Source organism: Anolis sagrei, chromosome 3, assembly GCF_037176765.1.
Source record: "Anolis sagrei isolate rAnoSag1 chromosome 3, rAnoSag1.mat, whole genome shotgun sequence".
NCBI lineage: Eukaryota > Metazoa > Chordata > Lepidosauria > Squamata > Dactyloidae > Anolis > Anolis sagrei.
The window spans coordinates 82903711-82929216 of record NC_090023.1 but is presented as its reverse complement, the minus strand read 5'-3'; the positions used below and the strand labels follow the sequence as shown (position 1 = coordinate 82929216).

General features: G+C 38.8%; 1 protein-coding gene and 1 long non-coding RNA gene across 17 annotated transcripts in view; one reads left to right on the top strand and one right to left on the bottom strand.

Moving 5' to 3' along the window:
- LOC137096724 (uncharacterized) overlaps window positions 1-8756 on the top strand; it is a 103259-nt gene extending 94503 nt beyond the window's left edge. Inside the window, exon 3 of the long non-coding RNA XR_010909661.1 lies at window positions 8520-8756. This is a non-coding gene — a long non-coding RNA (uncharacterized lncRNA). The remainder of the gene's footprint in view (window positions 1-8519) is intronic.
- Window positions 1-25506, bottom strand: part of DMD (dystrophin) — a 1568405-nt gene that overhangs the window by 33452 nt on the left and 1509447 nt on the right. For 11 of the 16 annotated variants that reach the window (XM_067466757.1, XM_067466754.1, XM_060770144.2 and 8 more), the window contains 6 exons: window positions 19728-19894; window positions 15015-15126; window positions 9307-9443; window positions 8643-8681; window positions 1687-1752; window positions 798-863 (listed from right to left, as the gene is read on the bottom strand). In XM_067466757.1, coding sequence (XP_067322858.1) covers window positions 798-863; window positions 1687-1752; window positions 8643-8681; window positions 9307-9443; window positions 15015-15126; window positions 19728-19894 — 587 coding nt within the window. The remainder of the gene's footprint in view (window positions 1-797; window positions 864-1686; window positions 1753-8642; window positions 8682-9306; window positions 9444-15014; window positions 15127-19727; window positions 19895-25506) is intronic. The other 5 variants (XM_067466752.1, XM_067466756.1, XM_067466759.1 and 2 more) reach the window with 2 other exon arrangements.

Here is a 25506-nt window from a genome sequence, read left to right as displayed (position 1 = left end):
GCAGTGGGTTAAACCCCTGTGCCAGCAGGACTGAAGACCAACAGGTCGCAGGTTCGAATCCGGGGAGAGGTGGATGAGCTCCCTCTATCAGCTCCAGCTCCTCATGCGGGGACATGAGAGAGGCCTCCCACAAGGATGATAAAAACATCAAATCATCCGGGCATCCCCTGGGCAACGTCCTTGCAGACGGCCAATTCTCTCACACCAGAAGCGACTTGCAGTTTCTCAGGTCGCTCCTGACACGACAAAAAAAAAAAGCAAAAAAAAAAAAAAAGCTATGATTTCTGACTATATTTGGTTAAAAAAAGAGAAAAGCATCTCAGTTGCTGCACCAATATAATGGAACCTTTTGTCCCGTCTTTGCATGGTGCTTACTCGGGTTGTCATGAGCTAGCTCCTGAATAGTGTTCTTCTGAAATTGAAGTTTTGCTTTCAAAAAATTAAAAATAAATCCACTATCATGTTAGCAGAGCAGTGCCAGAATTCTGCACCTAGAGAACAGCTCAGGAAGTTTCCCTGGGAAGGTATTTGAGGTGCATGGAAGACCACAGTGGGTAAAGTAAATATTCTATTTCCATGCTTAGAAGTATATTTGACAGAATTTCCCAATGGATTAAAACTTTAGAATCGGTTGATTCATATATAAGTTATCTGTGTTCTCTGGCATTGACTGTTTCTTGTCTTTTAATGTGAAACACAAAATGTAATTTTAAATTGTTGATCATTCTTTCTGTGTCTTTTGTCGATATGTACATACAATAAGACATCTGAAGATGTCATGTGAACTGCACACTTACATGCTCTCATTAGGAGAAATACTGTCGTTCAGGTATGTTCCATTGGTGTTCTCCATTTCTGCTAGCCTGTGTAGAAAGGAAAATATCATAAATAACAATAATACATATTCTCCCTGTTAAAAGTAAAGCTAAATATGAGAAAGGAAATGACACTTTCACAGTTGTAAAAATCAGTATGATTGATCCTGAAAGAGTAACCCTTATATTTGTTGCTTGTTATTAACGCTGAAGGAATGATATGTAAGATCATGTGCAGTTCAATATATATGTCAGTTGGAAAACCAACTTTTTACCATTTGAATATCCATCTATTCAACTTCTGTTGCTTGCGCAGAAAAAGTATGAAGATTAGAACTTAAGCCAGTACTATGATTTTTATGTTAGAAGTTTAACAATCTAAAGATGTAACTTATAGATTTGTTATATAATTATTTTCAAAACAGTGGCTTTTTCACCTACAACATTCAGAAGCAGAATTACTAAGCTATTATATTTATGACCTATGGACTGAGATTCACAAATACTTGACAGGCATTGTCACTTTGTAGCACATGGTCACTGTAGAAATCCTGTGAAGTATACCTTTGAAAAGAAAAATATGTAATGAAGTTCTGTGCAAAAGTTGAGTGTTAGTGGTAAACGATAGCATGCTTTAGTGTTTCCTACTTTATATACATTCCAGATATCATGCAGACATTCTGCATGCATGTTAGTTGGCAAGCTGATTATTAGAAGTTAGTAAACTCATACACCATTCATCCTAGAGCTTGGAATGATTCTAACTTCATTAATTAATGTCTGTGATTATGACAATAGTGATTTTCTTAAAAACAATAATCACTAATTGTTTCACATTAAGATTTGCCTGACAATCCACCTGGTCTCATACCTGCTAGCATAATGTTCAATGCGTGAATGGGTGTCATCATGTGAAAGCTGAGGGGACGAAGCAGGCCTATAAGGCAGAAAACACTGATTAATTAAACAATTAGTATTCCTTGAAAGAAAATGCACTTTGGTATTACTGGCTTCACATTGGAATGCCATGCTAAGTCTAAAACCTAGACTGTTGTATTTGAAACTCATGTGATCCGTCTGTTTCCTCAAGCTACCTGCAAAAAAATATTTAGTGGAAATAAAGAAAAAAATGTCAGTAATAAATAGCTGTTTCAGAGGTTGTAGGCATTCTCAAAACCAGAGACTAGTTGTTCTATCCAGAATTCCTTGCAAAAATATTTCTTATAGATAAGCTTGCTTCCCTACCATGACACCAGCGCTACATTTCCTTAGAAAGACTGGCAAAGAACAGATTCAGAGTGTGTTTTCCTTTCTTCTTTAAACTACAGTTCTTGCCTATGATATCATCGTTCAGCAAAGACACCTGAACCAATGTCAGTCACAGAGAAAATATTTTAATTTTTGTCAGAGATCCAACCCGATAGATAACTAAAGAGGATGGGATGAGATACTGTGTTGAAGACCTCCTCCTGCAAACAGGAAAACACTATGAAGTAAGAAGGGGCTGATGATGTTCCAATTGCTTATAGAAAACCTGGAAATGAATGGATTTCCTCTTTTGCACCAGTCTGTTCCACATACATACAACCTTGGATCACCCTTCACTGGATCCTCCTAAATGATTTGTTTGTCACGGCAAGCTCAAGTGCCCTCAGTAGCTCAGACTCAAGAGTGTTTCTGTCCAGTTTCTGCTGGCCCTCAAACTATGACCTATCTTAGTCAGGAAAATTTGGCCACAGTACATAATGAACTGTCTGCTTCTCATTTATATTACTGGATTGTGGGCTGCCCTTGAAGACAATATGGAAGCAACAACTAGGGCAAATGTGGCAGCCAGTTTCCATCTCAAATATATAGCACCGATTTTAAAAGGTTAAGCTGACTGAAGATATGTTTATGTCTATGTTCAATATATGAGATAATGCATCTCCCCAGTCATTAACATTTTGAAAGATGTGTTTTTGTAAGTCTCTCCTTTTGTCTCCTCAAGGGGAGTTATGCCTCAAGTAAAGATGTTTTCTTGGCTACAGTGCTCTGAACACCTTCCCATTTGGACCAAAATTGCCTTTATTTTACCATCAAGTTAAATGCTGGCTGTTCAAGCAAGCATTGGAGGCTTAGTGAGATGGCTTGGTTTGTGTCAAGTTGTAAATATTAATTTGTATGAGGTTTTAAAATACTATTTTAAGATTAGAATATAATTGAATGTGCTGCACATTGCTTCACTGAGTCTGCACCACCCTGATACTACATAGTTACATAGAAATGTTTTAGTAAGATTTTTCCTTTGTTTTGCTTCCAAATTCTGCATTGCATTCCCGTTTTACAATGAATAGGCATATCCTTAGATTTGCTGCTTTAAAAAAGAATGGAATATAATCAATCTCTGGCAAAGTGCAGACATTATTATTAAAAGAACTTGCAGGAGAGCTGCGTATTTCTGAGTAATTTTTATTCAAGAAACTGAGCAAATAGATTCAAATTTATTACAAAAGGCCGGCTTATCATGTGATCTCACTGAATGTGGTTTCACTTATAGGTGAACTGCACTGTCTTCCATGGAACTGTGTAGCTTAGAAAAGCAATATCTAGAGAACTGTTCTCCATTGGCCTCCCATGCTATTCTATGGTCAACAGTTCCACCCAACTGTACTTAGAAGCCTAGAAAAAGAGCATTTCTCTAGGCATTTGTTGGATCTCTCACATGATCCTGTGGTATTATTTGGCTCAAAGCCAAAGAATTTGTTCATTTCAGGCAAGAAAAATAAGGTTCCAGTCTATGTGAAAACTGTATTACACCAAGGATTCTGGAACAAATCTCTTGCTTAATATGCAGGTCTACTGTATTATGCTTTCTGATCTTACCACAATTGCCAAAGCAATTTATTTTAGTTTATTTTGATTTTTCTCCGAGTGTATGGTATGACTTTATAAGGCAGATCAGGACCCTTCAAAATGCTTGGTGGCATTTTTTTTTTTTTACCAACAGCTCAGAAATGTTATTTTTTCCTTGACACATTTCAGCTTTTTAAAATTGCCAGCACTCACTTGCATTTGGCCGTGCCTCCTTATCTTAAGTGCTAAATTACATGCATAAAATGAAGATAGAGAGGAGAGGGAAGAGGAAAAGATGTGAGTTGTCAGACTGGGTATCATATGTAATTAGGCAAGAATAGAAAGTAAGTTTCCCAGGCATCAGTTTATGTACAAAGCAGACAAACTATGACTGCCTTTGTTATGTTAATGAAAATAGGGAGTGAGCTTAAAGAGATAAAATATAAAATTAAGAACTTTAAAAATGTTTTGCCTTTTTCAAGGTGAAAAGCAAAGACAGGAACGAACCAGAGGTTCTGAAATAACTGCAAGTAAAAGAAGAGAACTGAAAAACAGAGTATAGGTATTTATAGTATGAGTTACACAGTGTTAAAGTTATTTTATTCCACATTTTCAGTCTCCTGTAAAACTGCTGTATAATATTTGTCACATTACCAAATACTGCCATAACCAAGCAGTTCTGACTGCTGCTCTGTGAGATTTTAAAAGTTCTTATAGTATGTTGTTACCCCAGCACTGTATGAATTCCAATTCATCACTTGGGCTTTGCCATTCAAGTTCTTGCTCCACATTTGTTTGCTGTTCCAGCTGTTTGTATCTTACTACGCTACCAATGAAGTCACCAGTCCTCTAGGGCTTGTACTCCAAGCTCAACTGGTCAGCCTTCACAATGAAACATCAAGTGTTACTAGGGTCCACTGTGTAATTAGCTTAGCTCACCAACATCGCTAAAGCTACACCAACACTCTCTAGACAATGGGCGAAGGAATTTGTCCATCAATAGTGCAAAAAAACATGTTTCTTACATCATTCATAGAAATATCAGCAGTATAATTGCTATATTTATATTTCAGAGTTTTGTTACTTTCTGAGTACTTGACACTGTGAACAAAGTTGTCCTATTTTGGAGCAAATCAACTCACTTCTAATTTCTCTTTTCTGCTCCTAAATTGAAGACAAATCCTTCCATTTACTCAACAGAAGGAGAATATGTGCTTGGAATTCAGGTTTAACTGAATATTTCCTGTTGTTTTTACTATAACAAACAAAAGCCGTATCTCCTTCACATGCCACGACACCCCTTTTCCTATTTTTAAATTTGCTTTTGTTTCTACTGTAATACTTTACATGGAAAGTTCTATTCTTGTTTAAATTAGTGGAGTTATACATTGAAATGTACAATACCTTGCCTGTGTATGCAACTTCCAGAAAATAAACCTGGTACCTAGTTTCTTAATATACACTACTGGCTCACAGAAAAATTAATGTGTACTACAGAAATAGATTAATACACTTAAACATCCAAATTTAAGCCACTTTTTACGTTGCAGTTTACTGAAATAACAAGTAGGAGCCATACATATGTTGAGATTATTTGTGTAAAAAACACTAATGTTTTGATTTAAAAGGAAAAATGCAATGACAAGTGTTTCAAAATACCCACAAAGTATGCATGCACCTAGGACAGCCATATATGTGTGAGAATGATCAAGTTAATGAGAGATTTATATTTATCCACCTATCATGATTACCAGTGGTAGATTATGTTCTTTCCATATCAGATGTTACATATTCAATATCCAACATCTCCAGATAGGACACGAGACATTGCTTTCTGAAAACTTGCAGAGCGACTATCTGTCAGTGTCAATCATGCTGGGCCATATGGATCAATGCCCTCATTCAGAATAAAGCACATTCCTATGATACTTATATGCATCTCTGAATTCGAACCGCCAACCTTTTGGTCAGCAATTCTGCCGGCACAAGGGTTTAACTCCAGGTTTGAATCCAGGGAGCAGGGTGAGCTCCCATCTGTCACCTCCAGCTTCTCATGTGGGGACATGAGAGAAGCCTCCCACAGGATGGAAAAACATCTAGGCATCTCCTGGGCAACGTCCTTGCAGACGGCCAATTCTCTCACACCAGAAGCTACTTGCAGTTTCTCAAATTGCTCCTGACATGAAAAAAAAGTATATATCAGGTTTCGTCACACTGTGCCCATGTCTTGCTGCTCAGCCACATGTATAAACGACATGAGCTTTACTTATTTTTATCTGATTCCAAAGGTGCATCTTTTTATTGTCAACTGTTAATAAATACATGGTCCCTAGTTTTAAATCCTAGTTGCAGTTTAAAAGCCTCCCTGGAGTATGGCAGAGGAGGCAACTTACAAACCAAGTCTTCATTACAAAGTTTAATTATACATTATACAATGGTAAATATAACAGAACATCAATGTCAGACATTAATTTTGTGTGCCCAAAATTAGGTGTCTATATTTTGCTTGCCACTATCTTTAGTGGAGCATGACAAGAAGCCAGACTTTCTCCAAAAGTGTGTGTGAGAGTGAGTGAGATATATAGATAGATAGATAGATAGATATGTATGTATATTATGGACATTATATAGTCCTGCTTGACTCTACTGAAGCTCAAGTGTTGGGGATTATTATGCCACTTCTAAACAAATGCATCCAGAATGTCTGGAGACTTCCTGTTATTCTTCCCGGTAGGGAAATAATGTGTTGAGATGCTGATGAATTAGTCTCTGACAAAAAGGGTGCCCCCCCGCCCCAGATTTACTAGCAGGGTCTGCCTAAAACAGTAGATATGTTGTTTTAGAAAATCTATTGAAAATATTACCCAAGTTTGTGTTACTTGAAGGTGAGAGCACATATTCTCAAGAAATACTCCTGACACCAATTGTATTGACATTTCAGCATGAGAATATGCCTGATCTGTCTGCCTGAATATTTATGACCTGTGAATTTTCCTGTGCATTTTGCAGCTGACTATTTTATTATATATTGGGTTACGATATTTTATTTTAACAACATAGTTGCCTGTACTATGATTTGTTTAACAAATATGGTATAAAAACAGAATGAAACAAAACAAAAAAATAGAAAATGGCTTGTAGACAAAGCAGGATTGTTATAAGTGTCGTCAACATTCATTCTGTGAAGATCTTTAAAAATGCAGTAAACACCAGAATGTTAATTTCTTGGTTCCTTACTATGTTTCCCAAAAGAGTGCAGTTAGTTTTCACAACAACCTCTGCTCCGTATGTATACCTATGAATTATCATACATACTCATGCATAAACTGTTTAATTTTGTGCAAAGAAATCAACATAAAAAACCTGGGTTTCCATATCCATATCAGTACTGCACCTTAATTGTTATCAAAAGGGGAACACCGCCATCTCTGCATTTAGTGATAAAATGTGAGAGCTTAGTCCGCCCAAGGAGAACCTAAAATAAGCATTGACCTCTTCTATTCCCTCCACTATAGTGCTGCTTCTGGTCTTTGAATGCCTGAATGGAAAATGGCAGTTGTGCCTGCTCTTTGGCACCTCCCCTCAAAGGACTGCTGAGAAATAAGAGGGGGTCTCTGCTTCTCTTGGGTTTTGCCAAGACTAAGCTCCAACTTTCACCACTCTGCTTAGAGAAGGGGATATTTCCCTTTTTTAACAGGATTTATCATCTTAATTTTAATCAAAAAGGAACCACCTACTTCTCTGAATAGAGTGGTGAAAAGCCCTTTTGAATCCTTGGGTGGGAAGAGGGTGGCTGTGGCAGCCAGGAGCAGCCGGTCCAGAAGTGGTACTGATGCTCTCTTGTTCCTGTGGAATGACCCTTGACATGATATGATCCATGGGCCATATCCAAATCCAGAATTTTGACTCCAAAACCTGCCCTCAGCTTATACATGAACATTTATGATAATGCTCTATGTCCAATTTTAGTGCCGCTTATTTTAATAAATATGGTTTGTAAGCCAAGAGTGCAAAGATCACTCATTCCAGAAAAAGTTTAGAAGCATTCATTTGGTCAATATGCATATCAAGTAGGACAAAAAGATAACTATCAATCTTAAAATTATGCCAAGCTGTTATTTATAATAAAGCAAAAGTGGATAATTATTAATATCTGCTGTTACTGAACTGATTTGTCAGTAAGTTTATTTCATCCCAAATAGTAAGAGCTTCCAGTTTCAGTGGAAGAGATTTACTTGTGAACAAAACCCAACTGAAATCATTTGAAATAAAGATGTAAAAAAGTGGATTAATCACAACCATACTTTTGGCAGTTCTGAAATAAATGCCGATTCTGATGAATGAATTGTAATTATGATATAACAAAATAACCAGAAACTCTAGCTTTCAGCCAACTGCAGCACTTAGGGATGCAGAAACACGTGCACAGCACAGATACTATGTCCATTAGCATGTGCTTCTCCACAGGTCTGTGCATAAACAAAAGTGTTCCTCCAATCATATACATACCTGGATGATTACACAAAAACATTAAATAATATCCCTAAATATAGGTTGAATGACATCATTGTATTTCTTGATAATACATGGTCAGATCTCAAAGCGATTTTTTTCTTCAAAGCAAAATTGCTTATGTTTAATCTAGAAGTTTAACTATTCAATGCACATACTTCCATATGATATAAAATATTGTAAAACCAAAACCCAATGACTAAAACAGAATGAGTCTCCAAATAGAGGTTAGATTCTATGACTTCAAAAGTAACATCTGTGACAAAACTCTATTCTGTACCTATCTGATGAAATGCAGTAATCCCTACAGAAATGCCTTTTGATTAATCTGGAATAAATTTATGTTTTCTTTTCCAGAAAATTTGACAGAGGAAGGGAGGAAGAACAGAATGAACACATGTTTAAAAAAATTAAACACACAAAAAATGAGGGAATGCAACAGCAGCAGCAATAGCAGCACACTTGGGCAAAAGTACTCACGCAGAATCTACTGGCCAGAAGTTGATCAGAGTAACAGGACTGCAAGACAAAAAATGAGGAGGTGAAGAGAGAGGCAGCAAAAAACTGAGCAGCAAAATAATTACAGAAAGTTAAAAAGAAACCCAAAAACGAGAAAATCCAATAGACCAAATGAATGTCCATGGAAAGCAGCCAAAAGTGACAAACAAAAGGGAGGCAAGAAAAAAAAAGATATAGCAAGCTGCAGTGCAATTGCCATTAGAATGTGTTTCTTCTACTAACAGCAGAAAAATCTTGAAATGCCATTTGAACAGGAAAATCTGATGTTTAAAAAGAGAAAGAGATCAAGAAAAGATAAAGAATTCTCTGTCTCACTGGCTGAATTTTGACTTCTTACTTATTTCCATATTACATCAATTTTAACGTATTTCAAGGAAATCAGTGAGATAGCCTACACTGTGCTTTTGCTAACTGAAGTTCAAATTATTGGAGGGTTACAATGTGAGAAAAGGTAACGGGAACTGCAATTGAAACGTCAGCTTGCGTTTTCCTTTCAGCCAAAATAAACAAAAATGAAAGAAATGAAAGAGGCTTTATGCAGTCAGGAAGTTTAGGGATCAGGTGCCAATTGGGGGTGCTCAAAGAGCATATATCAAAAGAGATACTGTTTGTTGGCTTTACTCACGTTTCCATGTTGTCTCCCTCCAACACTGTTTGGACAGGCAGGTAACCCATTCTAGGGTGTTTTGCAAAGTATCTTTTTGTTCTGAATTTGTTTTTTAATACCTTGGCAAAGTCACGGACGTCTTCTCCTGAAGTAGTCTGAAAGCAACATTTCGACAATACCAATTTATTAGAGATATCTTCCACACACAATAATAGGATATGGGTATTAAAATATACAGTCACAGAATATGGGTATTGACTAGACCGTCATCTCTTCCCCTAAACTGCAACAGGTTATCATTGTACATGGAGAGTGTATGGCAACATGTTTCAGTGCCAATCTCCATAATGAAAATGTGTAGTGATCTGGAGAAGAGTAGATTGCTTCCACGTAACTGGTTTCTCAAGTGGCCATCTGTGAACTCATAAATATGGATTGCTTTGCAAATGCACAAAGCGGATTGGAACCTTTCAGAACTGAGCTTCACATTTTGGCCTAAACTCCTGCCCATTTCCTCACATCCCAGTCTGCCAAAACAGAAACTCAGAAAAAAAAACCTGAAAAGGGAATCTTACTATCCCCTTAATAAGAGAATAATACTGTGAGTTGTGAATTTATAGATGACTACTTAAAGAACTACAGGCAGGCACCTATTCTATATACTAGCATGTGGGAGATACAGCATTACTTGCTGGTAGAAAGACTGGTAAATGAAGAACTGAAGACAGCACTACGATTTCACAATGAGCTTCATAGCTTGCTCTGACATCTAGGCAATAATGCAATACAACCAGAAAAAAGAATAGTTGCTCAACAAATGTTCTATATTAGAGATCCCATTATAGAACTTGCTGAAGCAAACAATGCTATGGTGGCTTGGCTACATACTACATCAGGAATAGGCCTGCAGTCCAACTCATGTGTCAGTTTATTGTGGCTACCTTAAAAGAAGCACACTCTTGTTGGAGCTCTAGTGAATTTAAGAACTTTAGACCTACAGAAACCTTTATATTTTAGTGCTCAACACACAACCAGGATAAAAGATCTTTAGCATCATATTTCCACAGTTCTCATAAAAACATCCTGACAGTGTTCCTGTTAGGAGTCACACTGTAGTATATTTGAAATCTCAAGGGGAAAAAAAACACAAGGAAGGAGTCTCTCAAGTACCTAAAACTTGCAATGAGGAGAATTCTCCTTAAGCCCCTTTCTGATTTGTCTCTCAGTTCTTGACAGACTTGAGGACTACTTCTACCCCTCCAGTCTAGACTGACCCGTTTTCTGCTCCCCCAACATGGCAAGTGATCAGGGGGAGGGTAGTCATGTGAGGGGGCTGTATTCTTTTTCTTGACATACAGCAGTTAAATCGGCATTGACAGGAGCCAACTATCAGGTTATAGGGTATTGGAACAACTCTCTCGTCTTGGCTGCCCCCAAGACAAGAGAGTTGTCACAGGCAGGATGGTCATCCTTGCTTGACTTAAACCCTAAGTTGCCTGGTAGGTGGGTAAGTGTGTGTGTGTGTGGAAGCCAACAAGGACTGTCAAAGATTATGTAGTCATGACCCCTGCTTACCGTGCCCCCTCCCACTGTTACAAGCAGACAGGTTGCGAACATTGAGGCAGGATAATGGAAGTCTAAAGCCTCCATGATGCTCCTTTCTTGACTTCTTCTAGATGTCAGGTTGAGGATGGGGGCAGGTGGTTGGGCAAGAGTTGTGCTAGCATTATCAAAGGCTCCAGTGTAAGTGATTCCCACTCAATTTCCCCTCCCAATGTTGCACTGGATTGAATAGACAGAGGAAGCCAAGGTAGTATGAAGAAAGAATAAACTTGATCATTGATCACCTTTCATCTCCCTGTCCTGCTGCTGACCACTATAGGACAAGAGGTCTTAACACAGTTTAAGACAGTGGGAAGGAAGTTGATTAAAGGTTTTTTTTTAATCTACGCAGATAAATAACATAAACAGTACATAACTGATAATACTTTTGGAGGAAAGATAATGTTAGGATGTACAACATTTCTGTAGAACCACAAAAATGGGGGCTAATGACAAAGATATAATTTGCTGGTTACCTGAGTGCCATGAAGAACACAGGCTTTCTTGGCAGGAGACCATAGATAGCTAAGGGCATGAAGAGTTTGGCCTTAAGCACAAGCATAGTGTTAAATCTCAAGATAACACTATATGCAGTGGGTGAAGATTCCCAGGGCCCTAAAGGTTTTCAGGAGAAACTCAAACTATAAGCAATCTTAGGGTGGCACCTCTGCCAAATATATCCCGAAGGACAACAATGAGAGAGCCCTTGCTATTAGAAACAGTAGCTTTTGATACATGCTCACTGAGTTCTCAGGGACATTTTCTACTAAGTAGGTGCAGACTTTGCTCTTTCTAGTTCAACAAGAGTATCATAAGAGTAGCTGGTTAGCATATGATTTGTCATTCTCAGCAGGGGACAGTGGATTCTGGATCCTCAATCAGAATGTACAGTAAAGTAGGATATTCCCCGAGATGAAGATGACTCCAACCCAGTTATCATCATCCGAAAGTGAAGAAAATACTAAGAAAATGCTCAGATGTCATAAAGCAAAAACCAACTCAGAGATACCTAATCTTGCTGCTGCAGCAGCAATAGAAAACCAAAAAGAGCAGGAGGACTAAGCAGCAGCCTTGCTTAGGGTATGAGCCATGGACAGTAAAGGTGTGGTTCACATCAAAACATTATGCTTAGTTCTGTAAGTTCCTAATGAGATCTTTGAAGGTATAGAATAGGTCTTTTATGTGACTAACAAAGATCATGAAGGAGATTTATAATGAAAAATAAATGTTCATTAGGAAATTTGGTCATGTAAGTGGCAATATAGATGACTGCAATTGCGATGTTTATCAGAAAAGAAATTGATGAGATAGGTATTAGAGTGTCCTGTGGATTTTATCAGAAATGTCCAGTAGCCCATGGGAAAACAATTCAATATGTGCTTTAATGTTCATGAATTGCTAGGATTTTCCTGGTTTTTACCAGCACTGAATTTTTGCTGGAATTGTAAGCCACCTTGAGTCCATTTGGGTCAGAAAGGCAGGGTAGAAATGAAGTAAATAAATAAATAATACATTTTGATAACCTATTTCCATACATGGCATGAAGAGCAAACAAAAGCAAGCCCAGCTAGCCAAATATGCAAAGAAAATAGGGAATTGTCATTTATAGGAAAAGTGCAATCTCATTATATTCTATAACACTGTATGGCTGAAATCCTGTATTGTCTAAGAACCTCATCACATATAGAATTTTCCCCATTTCTACAAACTTTAAAATCACAGTCCCATGTAAGGGCACTTCCTGTGGGACTCTATGGAACTCTGTTTCTGCGGGACATGGAAATGGAGGCCAGACTGCATCTTTGGAGTTGGTAACAGCCAACTCTAAACTCAAAAAACAACAACAACAAGAACAACAAACAGGAGAAAACTGGGAAAGATGGGGAAAGGGCATGGAGTGGCTGACTATCCCAGAAGACAGACCTCGGCAGTAGGGAATGAGGTAAGATGGTTTCCCCCGCTTTTCTCTACTGTCCCCCGACTTGTGGAATGTAGTCCTAACATAGTGTAAATTTTGAAAGTAGAACTATACTACAGTTTCCTGTTAACATCCCCCTCCCCCAATTCATAACCCCACCCCTCACCCACAATCTCTGGGATGTAGAAGGAAGAGAAAGAGAGAAGTGTTTGGTTATGCCCCATAGCTATACACCAAGCAATGGCCACTTCTGCCAAGGTCTTGGTGGATGATGTCATTGTTCTGTGTCTAACTATGGGATAAAATCCAATGTTACTACAATCCCCTGCACACTCCACTAACCATAGAATGATTGTACAGGGGGCTTCTGTAGCAAAGCTGTGAGTCATGGGATGCATCTACACTGCATGATTAATATCGTTTGGCACTATGTTAAATGTCATGGCTCAATACAATGGAATCATGGGGGCTGCAGCTTAATAAGGTCCTTAATCTTCTCTGTCCAAGAGTGCTGGTGGCTCACCACACTACAAATCCATTGCTCAATGAGCCATGGCAGTGTCAAACTGCATTAATTCTACAACATAGATGTATCCAGGTTACAGAGGGTGGAAGAGGATGCTCTTGCTAATTTTATATGTCTACTTTTAAAAGTATTATTGGCTTTGAAGTTAATATATTGCATTTTATATGTTGTATGGCACCATTGTGTTCTTTGTAAGCCGCCCTGAGTCCCTAGGGGAGATGATGGCGGGGTATAAAGAAAATATGATGATGATAATTGGAATACCAATCTCTGCAATGACCAAAAAAGACATATTTATGTTTGTATATGGCACTAATAGGATGCCTATCATAACTGCTTACTATCTTCATATTGGTCTTTTTAGCATTAAGAAAGAAACATTTTTTTACACAACAGATGCTGTTTTATGCATGCTATTAGTTTTTAAAGCAGAGTTTGCTTCTTTGTTCGTAAGGCAAGAGGAAATAATAGCCAATTTATTATGATACAACCCCTCCAATTGCAGATGAGAAAAAAGTGAGTGCTAATGTACTTTATGATGCTTAAAATTAACAATGAATTTGAAAGAAAGAACAGTTATTCAGACATGTACACACTATGATCTCAGTACATTTACTTATTTTAACTTTTTTAAAGGAATGGAATACCATATAGAATGTTGATGTAAAGCTGGCTCATACTACAGATGTTTCCTTTATTTTTTAGGGTATTTTTGGATTAAGAAGATAAGATGTAAATGACCCTTATGTCTGAAAATGTCATAGCGTGTCTTAGTAAACTGAGAAAATGACATAGTTCCATTTCTATGAAATTGAAAATTATGGTTACCCACTCTGGAATAATCCAGCATTTTATACTACATTCTGAAGTCAAGGTATGGCCTAGAAAATCAACCACATGCCTGTAAAAGTTGAATTGATAGGCATTTTCATTTACCTGAACAACAGCATCATGTGTAAGCAAGCATGCAACCACAGGATTAAGTTGTAAGTGTTGTATACAGAATGATTTAACTATCATTTTTTAAAAAAATTTAAAAGCCTGTACAGCATGTGAGTGTGGAGAAGAGCCAACTACAGACCACTTATTACAATGTAGTCTGAGCCCTGCACATGCACAATGGAGGACCTCCTTATAGAAACACCAGAGGCACTCTAAGTGGCCAGCTACTGGTCAAAGGATATTTAGTATAATGCCAAATTTCTAAACTTTGTGGGTTTTTTTTTAAAAAAAATACATTGGTTTGCTCCTGATACAATAAATCAACAAAAACTATCAAAATTAATCCTGTTCTCATGCTCCGAAATGTGTTTATTTATGTATTTATATCCAGTCCAATTTCTAAGGATCTTAGGGTAGCACACAATAAATTCAGTTTGTAACAGTTTAAGAAATAAGAATAATTTTAAAAGCCTATATCAATAAATTATTTAACATTAAATACAGGGCAACTTAAAACCAGTTAAAACAATGTAAAAATGCATAACAATATATTTTATAATAAAAAAATAAAAATCCAATTACTGATTCCAACAGACCAAATTAAATCAAGTGATAATTTACCAATCAACAACTGCATTGAGTCTAATTTCATTGAGATAAGCAAACTCGATGTAGACCATAATGTTTTTGCCTTCAATGTAGAAACCCATATAAAGAGACAATGAGATTTTTACTTACTGGTGTACAGTATTCAACCATTGGATAGTGCATCTTATGACCTTTTGCAACTCGGCCAGAAAAGAAGCAGCTTTGGCAGATGTCATAGTTAAAGTGCTTTAAGCTTCTATATCTGGAAGAAAAAAAATGCAATTTCAGAAATAAAAACTAAACAGTATTCCAGGAGCCAAGCAAGAAAGCCTTGTATTATAGCTATCAATGTGGTGCCGTTTTGCTAGCTGTATGACAGGCACTATATTAATTCAGCAAAAGTTTAAAAATATGCACTTTGGGATACACTATAAGAGATTTATTAGCATATATTTAAACACATCCACGTTAACATACTCCAGAACACGAGGATTACAACAACAGTTATGCTATGTCAAAAAGAAGGGATTTTTGAGTCCTTAAAATATTGCAGTTTTCTGTCTCTTAAAACAAAAATATGTATACAAAACAACACATTAATAAATGTATATTGTCTTTGTGGCATTGGCTGTTTTCAAGCGGAGAATCTAGTTATTCAGGCATCCAGTTATTCTATTTTGAACGTAGAATCATAGAATCATAGAATCATAGAATCACAGAGTTGGAAGAGACCTCATGGGCCATCCAGTCCAACCCCCTGCCAAGAAGCAGGAACATTGCATTCAAATCACCCCTGACAAATGGCCATCCAGCCTCTGCTTAAAAGCTTCCAAAGAAGGAGCCTCCACCACACTCCGGGGCAGAGAGTTCCACTGCTGAACGGCTCTCACAGTCAGGAAGTTCTTCCTAATGTTCAGATGGAATCTTCTCTCTTGTAGTTTGAAGCCATTGTTCCGCGTCCTAGTCTCCAAGGAAGCAGAAAACAAGCTTGCTCCCTCCTCCCTGTGGCTTCCTCTCACATATTTATACATGGTTATCATATCTCCTCTCAGCCTTCTCTTCTTCAGGCTAAACATGCCCAGCTCCCCAAGCCGCTCCTCATAGGGCTTGTTCTCCAGACCCTTGATCATTTTAGTCGCCCTCCTCTGGACACTTTCCAGCTTGTCAATATCTCTCTTGAATTGTGGTGCCCAGAATTGGACACAATATTCCAGATGTGGTCTAACCAAAGCAGAATAGAGGGGTAGCATTACTTCCTTAGATCTAGACACTATGCTTCTATTGATGCAGGCCAAAATCCCATTGGCTTTTTTTGCCGCCACATCACATTGTTGGCTCATGTTTAACTTGTTGTCCACGAGGACTCCAAGATCTTTTTCACACGTACTGCTCTCGAGCCAGGCGTCCCCCATTCTGTATCTTTGCATTTCATTTTTTCTGCCAAAGTGGAGTATCTTGCATTTGTCACTGTTGAACTTCATTTTGTTAGTTTTGGCCCATCTCTCTAATCTGTCAAGATCGTTTTGAATTCTGCTCCTGTCCTCTGGACTATTGGCTATCCCTCCCAATTTGGTGTCATCTGCAAACTTGATGATCATGCCTTCTAGCCCTTCATCTAAGTCATTAATAAAGATGTTGAACAGGACCGGGCCCAGGACGGAGCCCTGCGGCACTCCGCTCGTCACTTCTTTCCAAGATGAAGAGGAAGCATTAGTGAGCACTCTCTGTGTTCGTCCACTTAACCAATTACAGATCCACCTCACCGTAGTTTTGCCTAGCCCACATTGGACTAGTTTCCTTGCCAGAAGGTCATGGGGGACCTTGTCGAAGGCCTTACTGAAATCCAGGTACGCTACATCCACGGCATTCCCCGCATCTACCCAGCTTGTAGCTCTATCGAAGAAAGAGATCAGATTAGTCTGGCATGACTTGTTTTTGATAAATCCATGTTGACTATTAGCGATGACTGCATTTGTTTCTAAGTGTTTGCAGACCACTTCCTTAACAATCTTTTCCAGAATCTTGCCCGGTATCGACGTGAGGCTGACCGGACGGTAGTTGTTTGGGTCGTCCTTTTTTCCCTTCTTGAAGATTGGGACCACATTGGCCCTCCTCCAATCTGCTGGAACTTCTCCCGTTCTCCAAGAACTCTCAAAGATGGTTGCCAATGGTTCCGAAATGACTTCCGCTAGTTCCTTCAATACTCTTGGGTGTAGTTGATCTGGCCCTGGGGACTTGAACTCATTAAGAGCGGCCAGGTATTCCTGGATGACTTCTTTCCCAATTTGGGGTTGGATGTCCTCCAATCCCTCATCCACTCCATCTTGCTGAGGTTGAAGACTCTCTTTTTGTGAGAAGACCGAGGCAAAGAAGGCATTAAGTAGTTCTGCCTTTTCCCTATCCCCTGTCAGCATTGCCCCATCTTCTCCTCGAAGAGGTCCTATCGCCTCCTTGTTTTTCCTTTTTCTACTGACATAAGAATAGAAGCCCTTTTTATTGTTTTTAATGTCCCTGGCAAGTCTGAGCTCGTTTTTTATTATATTTCTGTGTTATTATATTTCTGTATTGTTCAGCACAGACTGATAACCAGTGTGGGTGGAAGGAGGGGAGATTTCTGCCTGAGAACAGCTGCTAGCTGAATCAGACCAATGAAATCGGTCCTCCAAATACATAGATTTGACTGTTCACTGATTTGCCACTGTCTCTCCAAAGCCTCCCCCCTCCCAAAGCCATAGGCTTCACACACATATTCATATTTACACAACAGTCGCAGGCTTTAATGGAGGGCAGTGGGGGGGGGGGGGCAGCACCAGGGCCAACTGCCTCCAATGCCAACTCCTTTATGGATTTGGGATGCACTTACACAGGGTGATCGCTACTTTACCCAAGACCAATGCAGCTGTGTGAATGTGAACACAGCAGCACTGGGCATAGGGGAGATGGAGTAACAGTGATCGCACTTGCCAACTGTTTCCGAAGCTGGCTGCTCTGTGGGCTTTTGGGAGGCACTTGGTCAGGGCAATGGATAAGGAGGCCCAAAGGAGCATGTGTGCATTGCAAAGCCTTTTCCCTCTCTTACTTTGCTACTTGCTGTCTCTGCTTTGGCTGGAGACCAAGGCAGAGTCAGCAGTCATCAGAAGAGGGAGGGAAAACACTCTGCTCCCTATGCGCCCCTTCCCTGCCAATCACTCTAGCCACTCTCCTGTACCTTCTTTCTCCACTATATCTGGCACCTCTTCATGGACCTCAGTTGTTGGGGAGAGAGGCAAGGAGGATGGATTGGCAGAGAAAAGAGCGAGCAAGACCCTCAGGGACCATGTTAGCAGTAGTGCCATGGGCAATCGCTGCCCCAAAAGAGTCCCGGAGAGATGTGGCAAATCCACATGCATGGAGAGTCCTCCTGTGAGTGTGGATGGCTAACTGTATATGCATAATGCACAAGATCAACATTCATATTCATGCTCCCAATGAAGAGACACAGAGGGACACCTAATTTTGGAGTATGTACATCAGGCATGGACAAACTTCAGCCCTCCAGGTGTTTTTGACTTCAACTCTCACAATTCCTAACAGGCTATTAGGAATTATGGGAATGGAAGTCCAAAACACCTAGAACAAGTTTGCTCATGCCTGATGTACATTATGTTCTAGATCAGTGGTTCTCAACCTGTGGGTTCCCAGGTGTTTTTGCCTACAATTCCCAGAAATTCCAGCCAGTTTATCAGCTGATAGGATTTCTGGGAGTTGAAAGCCAAAACATCTGGGGACCCACAGGTTGAGAACCACTGCTCTAGATTATAGTCTGAAGAATGAGGACCATTATGGATTTAAAAAAATGCATAAATCAAAGAAATCTAATTTACATTTCTTTTGTTTAAAAAATCCAATACTTTTCACAATACTGAAGAAGGTACAAGAAAGAAGCTTTCAGAAATGTGCTGGGTACTTTTCAATTTACTGGCAAAATGATGGTGGAGTCCACCCAGTCACCTTTCTTGATTTTAAAATGGAAATTATGAAATGCTCTTTGTTTACAACAGGCATGGGCAAACTTCAGCTCACCAGATGTTTTGGACTTCAACTCCCAGAAATCCCAGTCAGCTTTCCTGCTGTTAGGAATTGTGGGAGTTGAAATCCAAAACTCCTCAGGACTGAAGTTTGCCAATGCCTGGTCTACAGTTTCATATACAGAAGGATAAATATTAATATTAAGAGAACTCCAAGATTGAAAAGAACACAAAGCAGTTATCTGAAAAGACATAATAGACTCAAGATTTTGGCATAATTTAAAGCAAGTTGTTACGTAATAGTTAAATGGATTTTGAACAAACCTTACAAACCATAACTACTATGTTTTTTTAAATGGCCGATTTATTGCTATAGTAACAATTTGACGCTTGAACTCCAAATGTCAAAATAACAAAATAATTTCACACTTTAGGGAAAAATAATTATTGAAAAGTGCTTAGGACAAGGTGAGTAGGTTCAGTCATTATGTAAGGTAGTTCTGGCACACCTAGGTCATATCCATTCAGAGTAAGTAATTTCCCTGTTGATGTCTTAATTTTTATATCTTCAGCATTTTTATCTGAATGTTTTATAAGATTTTGGGAAATAATAAAGACACAATGCAACTTGTAAGACTGTTTTTACAAACTATAAGTAAAAGGCAGTAATTCCATTAGATAATAGGAAGCTCCCTTTAGGAGATGTGGTTAAAAGAAACATGAGTGTAACCTTTGAATGTTACTAGTTAATGATTTAAAGTCTACTGGTAATAAAAACAACTCCTGGTCTGTGGCTGTATAAAAAAAATCACCCATTCTTCTGGTAATGAAAACAGAAATAGTGGAAACAACGTACCTGAACCCAATAATTGGACACTCCTTACAGATGTTACACTTGGCTTGGTGTTTGGCAGTTTCAGCAGCAGCCACCCTATGTAAAACTGGCAGCCATACCATAGACTGTGGTTCAAGCCTCATCCAATCCAGAAAAAGGGCTGCCTCAATTTCAGGCTTGTTATTGGCCTATGAGAGAAGGGAGACAGAGATTACTCAAAAATGTTGCATTTCAAATATGTGTTTTCATTTCCCTAAGTTTCTGGTATCATTCCCGCCAGTCCTCTGACTTTCAATTGATAACTCAACATCACCATACCATACTCGCAAAGCTGTGTTTGTTGAGGTACATGGAAGAAGGTACAAGGACAAATTGCGAAGGAGCATTCATCGGTGGTGTAACGAAGCGTTAATCCCACCGCTTGTCAACCAAAAATGTAAAGAAGCAGCGCTAATCTCACTAAAATGCCACCAAAAATTATGTGAGGAAGTATTAATCTTCTTTAATGCCACCAATATTCTGTGAGGAACCTTCTTTTAAATATCTATCAAGCTGCCACCAATATGTTTAGAGACGCTGGTTTATGTCTCTGTTTATCTTTAGTTGGGTTGTGAGGTGATTTTGGTAGTGTGGAATGCACCAAGCATAACAGCAATGGAGGAGGCAGGTTTGAAATAAAAAGAGAACAAGTTTTATTGTTAACAGAACGTAATTGTTTCAGTTTTGAGAGTTTGAACTTGGCACAAGGCTTGATGTTACAAAATGGCTGGTTTGAGATACTTTCAGGCTTCTGAATGTTACAAATCTACAAACTCCTTCTTTAGTGAAGTGCTTATACTATTCCAGAGTTCCCTATTGTGAATGTCCACACTGTTTGCCCTATACTCGGAACAAACCACTAATCACCAGTCTTTCCTTACTGGCGATCCTTAAAACCCCCTCTGTTAGATTCTTTAACCTAAGTAATCTAACAAGGTAACACCTTCAGCTCTCTTGCTGAAGAAATATTCACAAATTCTAAGAACTGCTGAATTCTCACAGCTTCACAACAGAGCCCTAACTAACTGGCTCTGCTCTTCTCCGGGTCTCCTCCACCGGACTAAACTACTTTTCCCCAGAGTCCTTTCTTGACTCTGCTATTTCCCAGAGCCCTTAACTGGCTCTGCTCTTCTCCGGGTCTCCTCCACCGGACTGGAGCTTAACTGCCACACTCCAACCTTTTTCTCCTCAAGCTCCGCCCACCTCCTCTTCTGCCTTGTCTTGTCACCATGGCAACCTATCCCTCACAGCTAGGCCATGGCAATAAATGTAATACATAAATGCAGTTTAAACACAGTACATTAAACACTCTATAATAAACATTATAAATAACACTTTATAATGAACACATCTCTACACCTTCCTCCCCAGAAATATTATTTTTGTATATTTCTTAATCCTAGAATAGCAAAAATAATCTCACATATCATTTAACAATAAATATACATATACATCAATTCTGAAAGGGAAACGCATCATAGTTAGGTACATTTCAACTATACATATATACAAACCTTTAACCTATGAAATTCTAGTATCATCTATGGATGTGGTATCAAAGTCTCACATTTTTATACTTATACATATATTCGTAAATATCTATTGCCTATTGTAAAACATATATACCTACCACACTTTAATATTACACTACCTTACACATACATTAGATTTTAAAAGCTAAATCCTTTTCCATGGAATCAGTATTGATGAAACACCTTCCAATGAAACTAACAGGCTAACACTAAACCTATATCTATATAGCTTACCTGAATAAAACTATCCTTGTCTAAATGTGTTTCTATCCCATTAACATATATAATTGACTTTCTACCTAGTCTGATCAATTTATAAGACATTTATCTATATACCATACCACAACTTTTTTCCATACATATGGTCCCACTTTGTTAATAGCCCACACAATAGTTAAACTCCCACATTTGATCATTGACATGTCTTAGTGTCCAATGTCCCATGGTTCAAACACAACCTCGGTTGTATTGGACCAACTGACCACAGCAATGTCTCTTTATGATGATCTTTTAGCTTCTTTCTTCCATTTCTTCGTTTCTTCTTTTTAGGTTTCTTCTTTTGTCTGACCTTCCAATTATCAGGAACAGTTCTGTTTCCATCGATCTTCAGGGCTTGAACAATGGCTTGCTTCCATGAAGCATCAGGTTGTAGTGAATAATCTGGAATTCCTCGAGCATCTTTTCTTGGCACTGAAGAGAACTCACTGTCCTTGGAAGAACGAACACGAATATTGTCCTTCTTCATGGCAAGCTCATCACTGCTATCTGGACAAACTTCCAAAGCTAGAAATTGCAGCTTTTTCTTTTTATCATCACCAATATAGTCTGTGTATATTAGTTTTCTTGTCAGTCTATCAGCTTGGCTTTTATTCTCTCTTTCCTCTCCGTTCAAGGATAAAGGAGATCTCTCTTCCGACACATGGCCAAATCTTCTTTTTCTGTTTACTTTCTCTTCAGATGTATGGATCTTTGTTTCACAGAAGACCCCTGGATATTCTGAACTCGCATCAGCTTCTACTGTCACATCCAGAGTTTGTTTTCCTTTAGCTTTCTCTTTTACTTTTAATTTATTGTCTTTGTCAAAAAGTTCGGCTGAGGTAATTTCTTTATGTAGAGCTGAAGGAAATGCATCTTTTAAGGTCAAGGATTCCTCTTTCTCCTCAGAGTTTATCACTTGTCTTTCCAGACCTATTGTTTCTATACTCTCTTCACTGGCTCTCAAATAATCAGCCACTGGAATCGGCTCTGCTGCAGGGCTTGTTCCTCGTTTGCATGGTCTCTTCTGGCTGTACACTTCTGACTTTATATTCGGAACACCATCTTCAGCAATAAATCTATAGGGTTGTTCTTTTGCTCTTTGTTCCTGTTGAATTTCTTTGACTCCTCCTGTCTTCTTAATAAGCTCAGCAACCGTAGTGCTAGATTCTGGCTTCTCGTCCCCATCTTGTTGTATGGCAAAACACAGGGCTTTCTGTTCAGGGCTTTCATTGTTACATTCTTTCTCCCCATACGCCATCTTACAGTATTTAATCTCTTCAGCCAAATCATTTCCAATTAAACATTGATATGGTATGTCAGGACTGACTGCAAAATCCCACATACCCTTCCATCCTTTATATTCTATTGGCAAGGTCACCACGGGTGTCGGGATCGCGGGACCTAAACCTTTTAATCTTACTTCAGAGGTTGGCTGCTGAAATCTCTGAGGTATTATTTCAGGGTGCGCGATGCATATTTCGGAACCTGTATCTCTGAGTGCTTTCCTGTCTTTGTGATCAATATAAATGGTTTCTAAATAGTCCTTAGATGGGCTGCCTGACAGGATAAACAGACATTGTTTCTCTTGAGGCTCTGAGCTTGAACTCTCCTTTGAAACAGTATCTGCTTCTGCCCTTGGTGTTTCTTTCATTTTATTCACAAAGAGGGTTGTTTTCTCTTTCCTTAACAAGGGACATTGATATTTTAAATGATTACATTCTCCACATAGATAGCACCGTCGTTTTACCTCAGGAGCAGTTGGTCTTATTACACTCTGCCTCCTACAGGTGGTGTCTTCTAAGTCAGCACCCTTCTCTTGCTGTGGGCGCTTTTGTTGTGAATAAAATGGCTGCCTGTTTGTTCTTTTGTCCCCTGGCAGATCTTCCCTTTCAAATCCTTCTTTCAAGGTTGTTATTTGATCTGCCATACCCGCTGCCTCTACAATCGTGGATGGCTTGCGATCTTGAATCACCCAACGAATTTCATAAGGAACTAATTGGAAAAATTGTTCCAATTTCAAAAGTTCCCTCAGCTGATGATAATCTTCTACCTCAGACGTCTTTATCCAACTATCGAACAGTTGAGACAATCTAGAGGCCACCTGAGCAAAACTTTGTGTTTTATCTTTCTTCAACGTCCTGAACTTAAATCTATAATATTCAGGAGTCAATCTATATTCCTGTTGAACCTGCTTCTTAAACAGATCATAGTCTCTACAAGACTCCTCCGGCATCTGTCCATAAATCTGCAAAAGTTTCCCACTTATCTGTGGCCTAAGGTATGTCATCCATTTTTCCTTAGCCACTCCAAAATCACGACAACATCTTTCAAAAGATATTAGGAATTTCTCTGGACAATCCTCCTTGGTATATTTTGGGAATTTCTTCATCAAATCTGGGGTATCCCCTCCAGATCTCCCTTCCTGGACAACACTGGATGTTTGTGCCAAAGCCAACCTTTGTTTTTCTAGCTCAAACTCCATTCTTTTCAATTCTAACTCCTGTTCTCTCTCTCTTTCTCTTTGTCTTTCTTCCAGTTCTCTCTCTCTTTGTCTTTCCTCCATCTCTAGTTCTCTCTCTTTTTGTTTTGCCTCCATCTCCAAACGTTTCATCTCTAATCGTTTTTCCTCCATTTCCAGTTTGTATTTATAAGCCATTTCTGACATAGGCACTGGCTCTGTCTCTATCTCAGAGCCCGAACTTTCTCCTTGGTCTCCCTCTCTTTCTTCAGCCAGCTTTCTCTGCCGCCTGGTAGCCATGTTTTCAACAACTTTTACCTCACAACTTATTTTAAAATTAAACTTAAGGCACTCGATTAGTTGTTACACGAATCCCGTCGTCTGCCACCAAAAATGTAACGAAGCGTTAATCCCACCGCTTGTCAACCAAAAATGTAAAGAAGCAGCGCTAATCTCACTAAAATGCCACCAAAAATTATGTGAGGAAGTATTAATCTTCTTTAATGCCACCAATATTCTGTGAGGAACCTTCTTTTAAATATCTATCAAGCTGCCACCAATATGTTTAGAGACGCTGGTTTATGTCTCTGTTTATCTTTAGTTGGGTTGTGAGGTGATTTTGGTAGTGTGGAATGCACCAAGCATAACAGCAATGGAGGAGGCAGGTTTGAAATAAAAAGAGAACAAGTTTTATTGTTAACAGAACGTAATTGTTTCAGTTTTGAGAGTTTGAACTTGGCACAAGGCTTGATGTTACAAAATGGCTGGTTTGAGATACTTTCAGGCTTCTGAATGTTACAAATCTACAAACTCCTTCTTTAGTGAAGTGCTTATACTATTCCAGAGTTCCCTATTGTGAATGTCCACACTGTTTGCCCTATACTCGGAACAAACCACTAATCACCAGTCTTTCCTTACTGGCGATCCTTAAAACCCCCTCTGTTAGATTCTTTAACCTAAGTAATCTAACAAGGTAACACCTTCAGCTCTCTTGCTGAAGAAATATTCACAAATTCTAAGAACTGCTGAATTCTCACAGCTTCACAACAGAGCCCTAACTAACTGGCTCTGCTCTTCTCCGGGTCTCCTCCACCGGACTAAACTACTTTTCCCCAGAGTCCTTTCTTGACTCTGCTATTTCCCAGAGCCCTTAACTGGCTCTGCTCTTCTCCGGGTCTCCTCCACCGGACTGGAGCTTAACTGCCACACTCCAACCTTTTTCTCCTCAAGCTCCGCCCACCTCCTCTTCTGCCTTGTCTTGTCACCATGGCAACCTATCCCTCACAGCTAGGCCATGGCAATAAATGTAATACATAAATGCAGTTTAAACACAGTACATTAAACACTCTATAATAAACATTATAAATAACACTTTATAATGAACACATCTCTACAGGTGGGAAGAAGTAGTATTTAACTCTTTCCACACTTATGGATTTCTCTTGGGAAATTCTCCAAACACCAGACACTATTATTTTCTACCAAGTTCCCTTTAGTCTTGAGAACTGAAAAT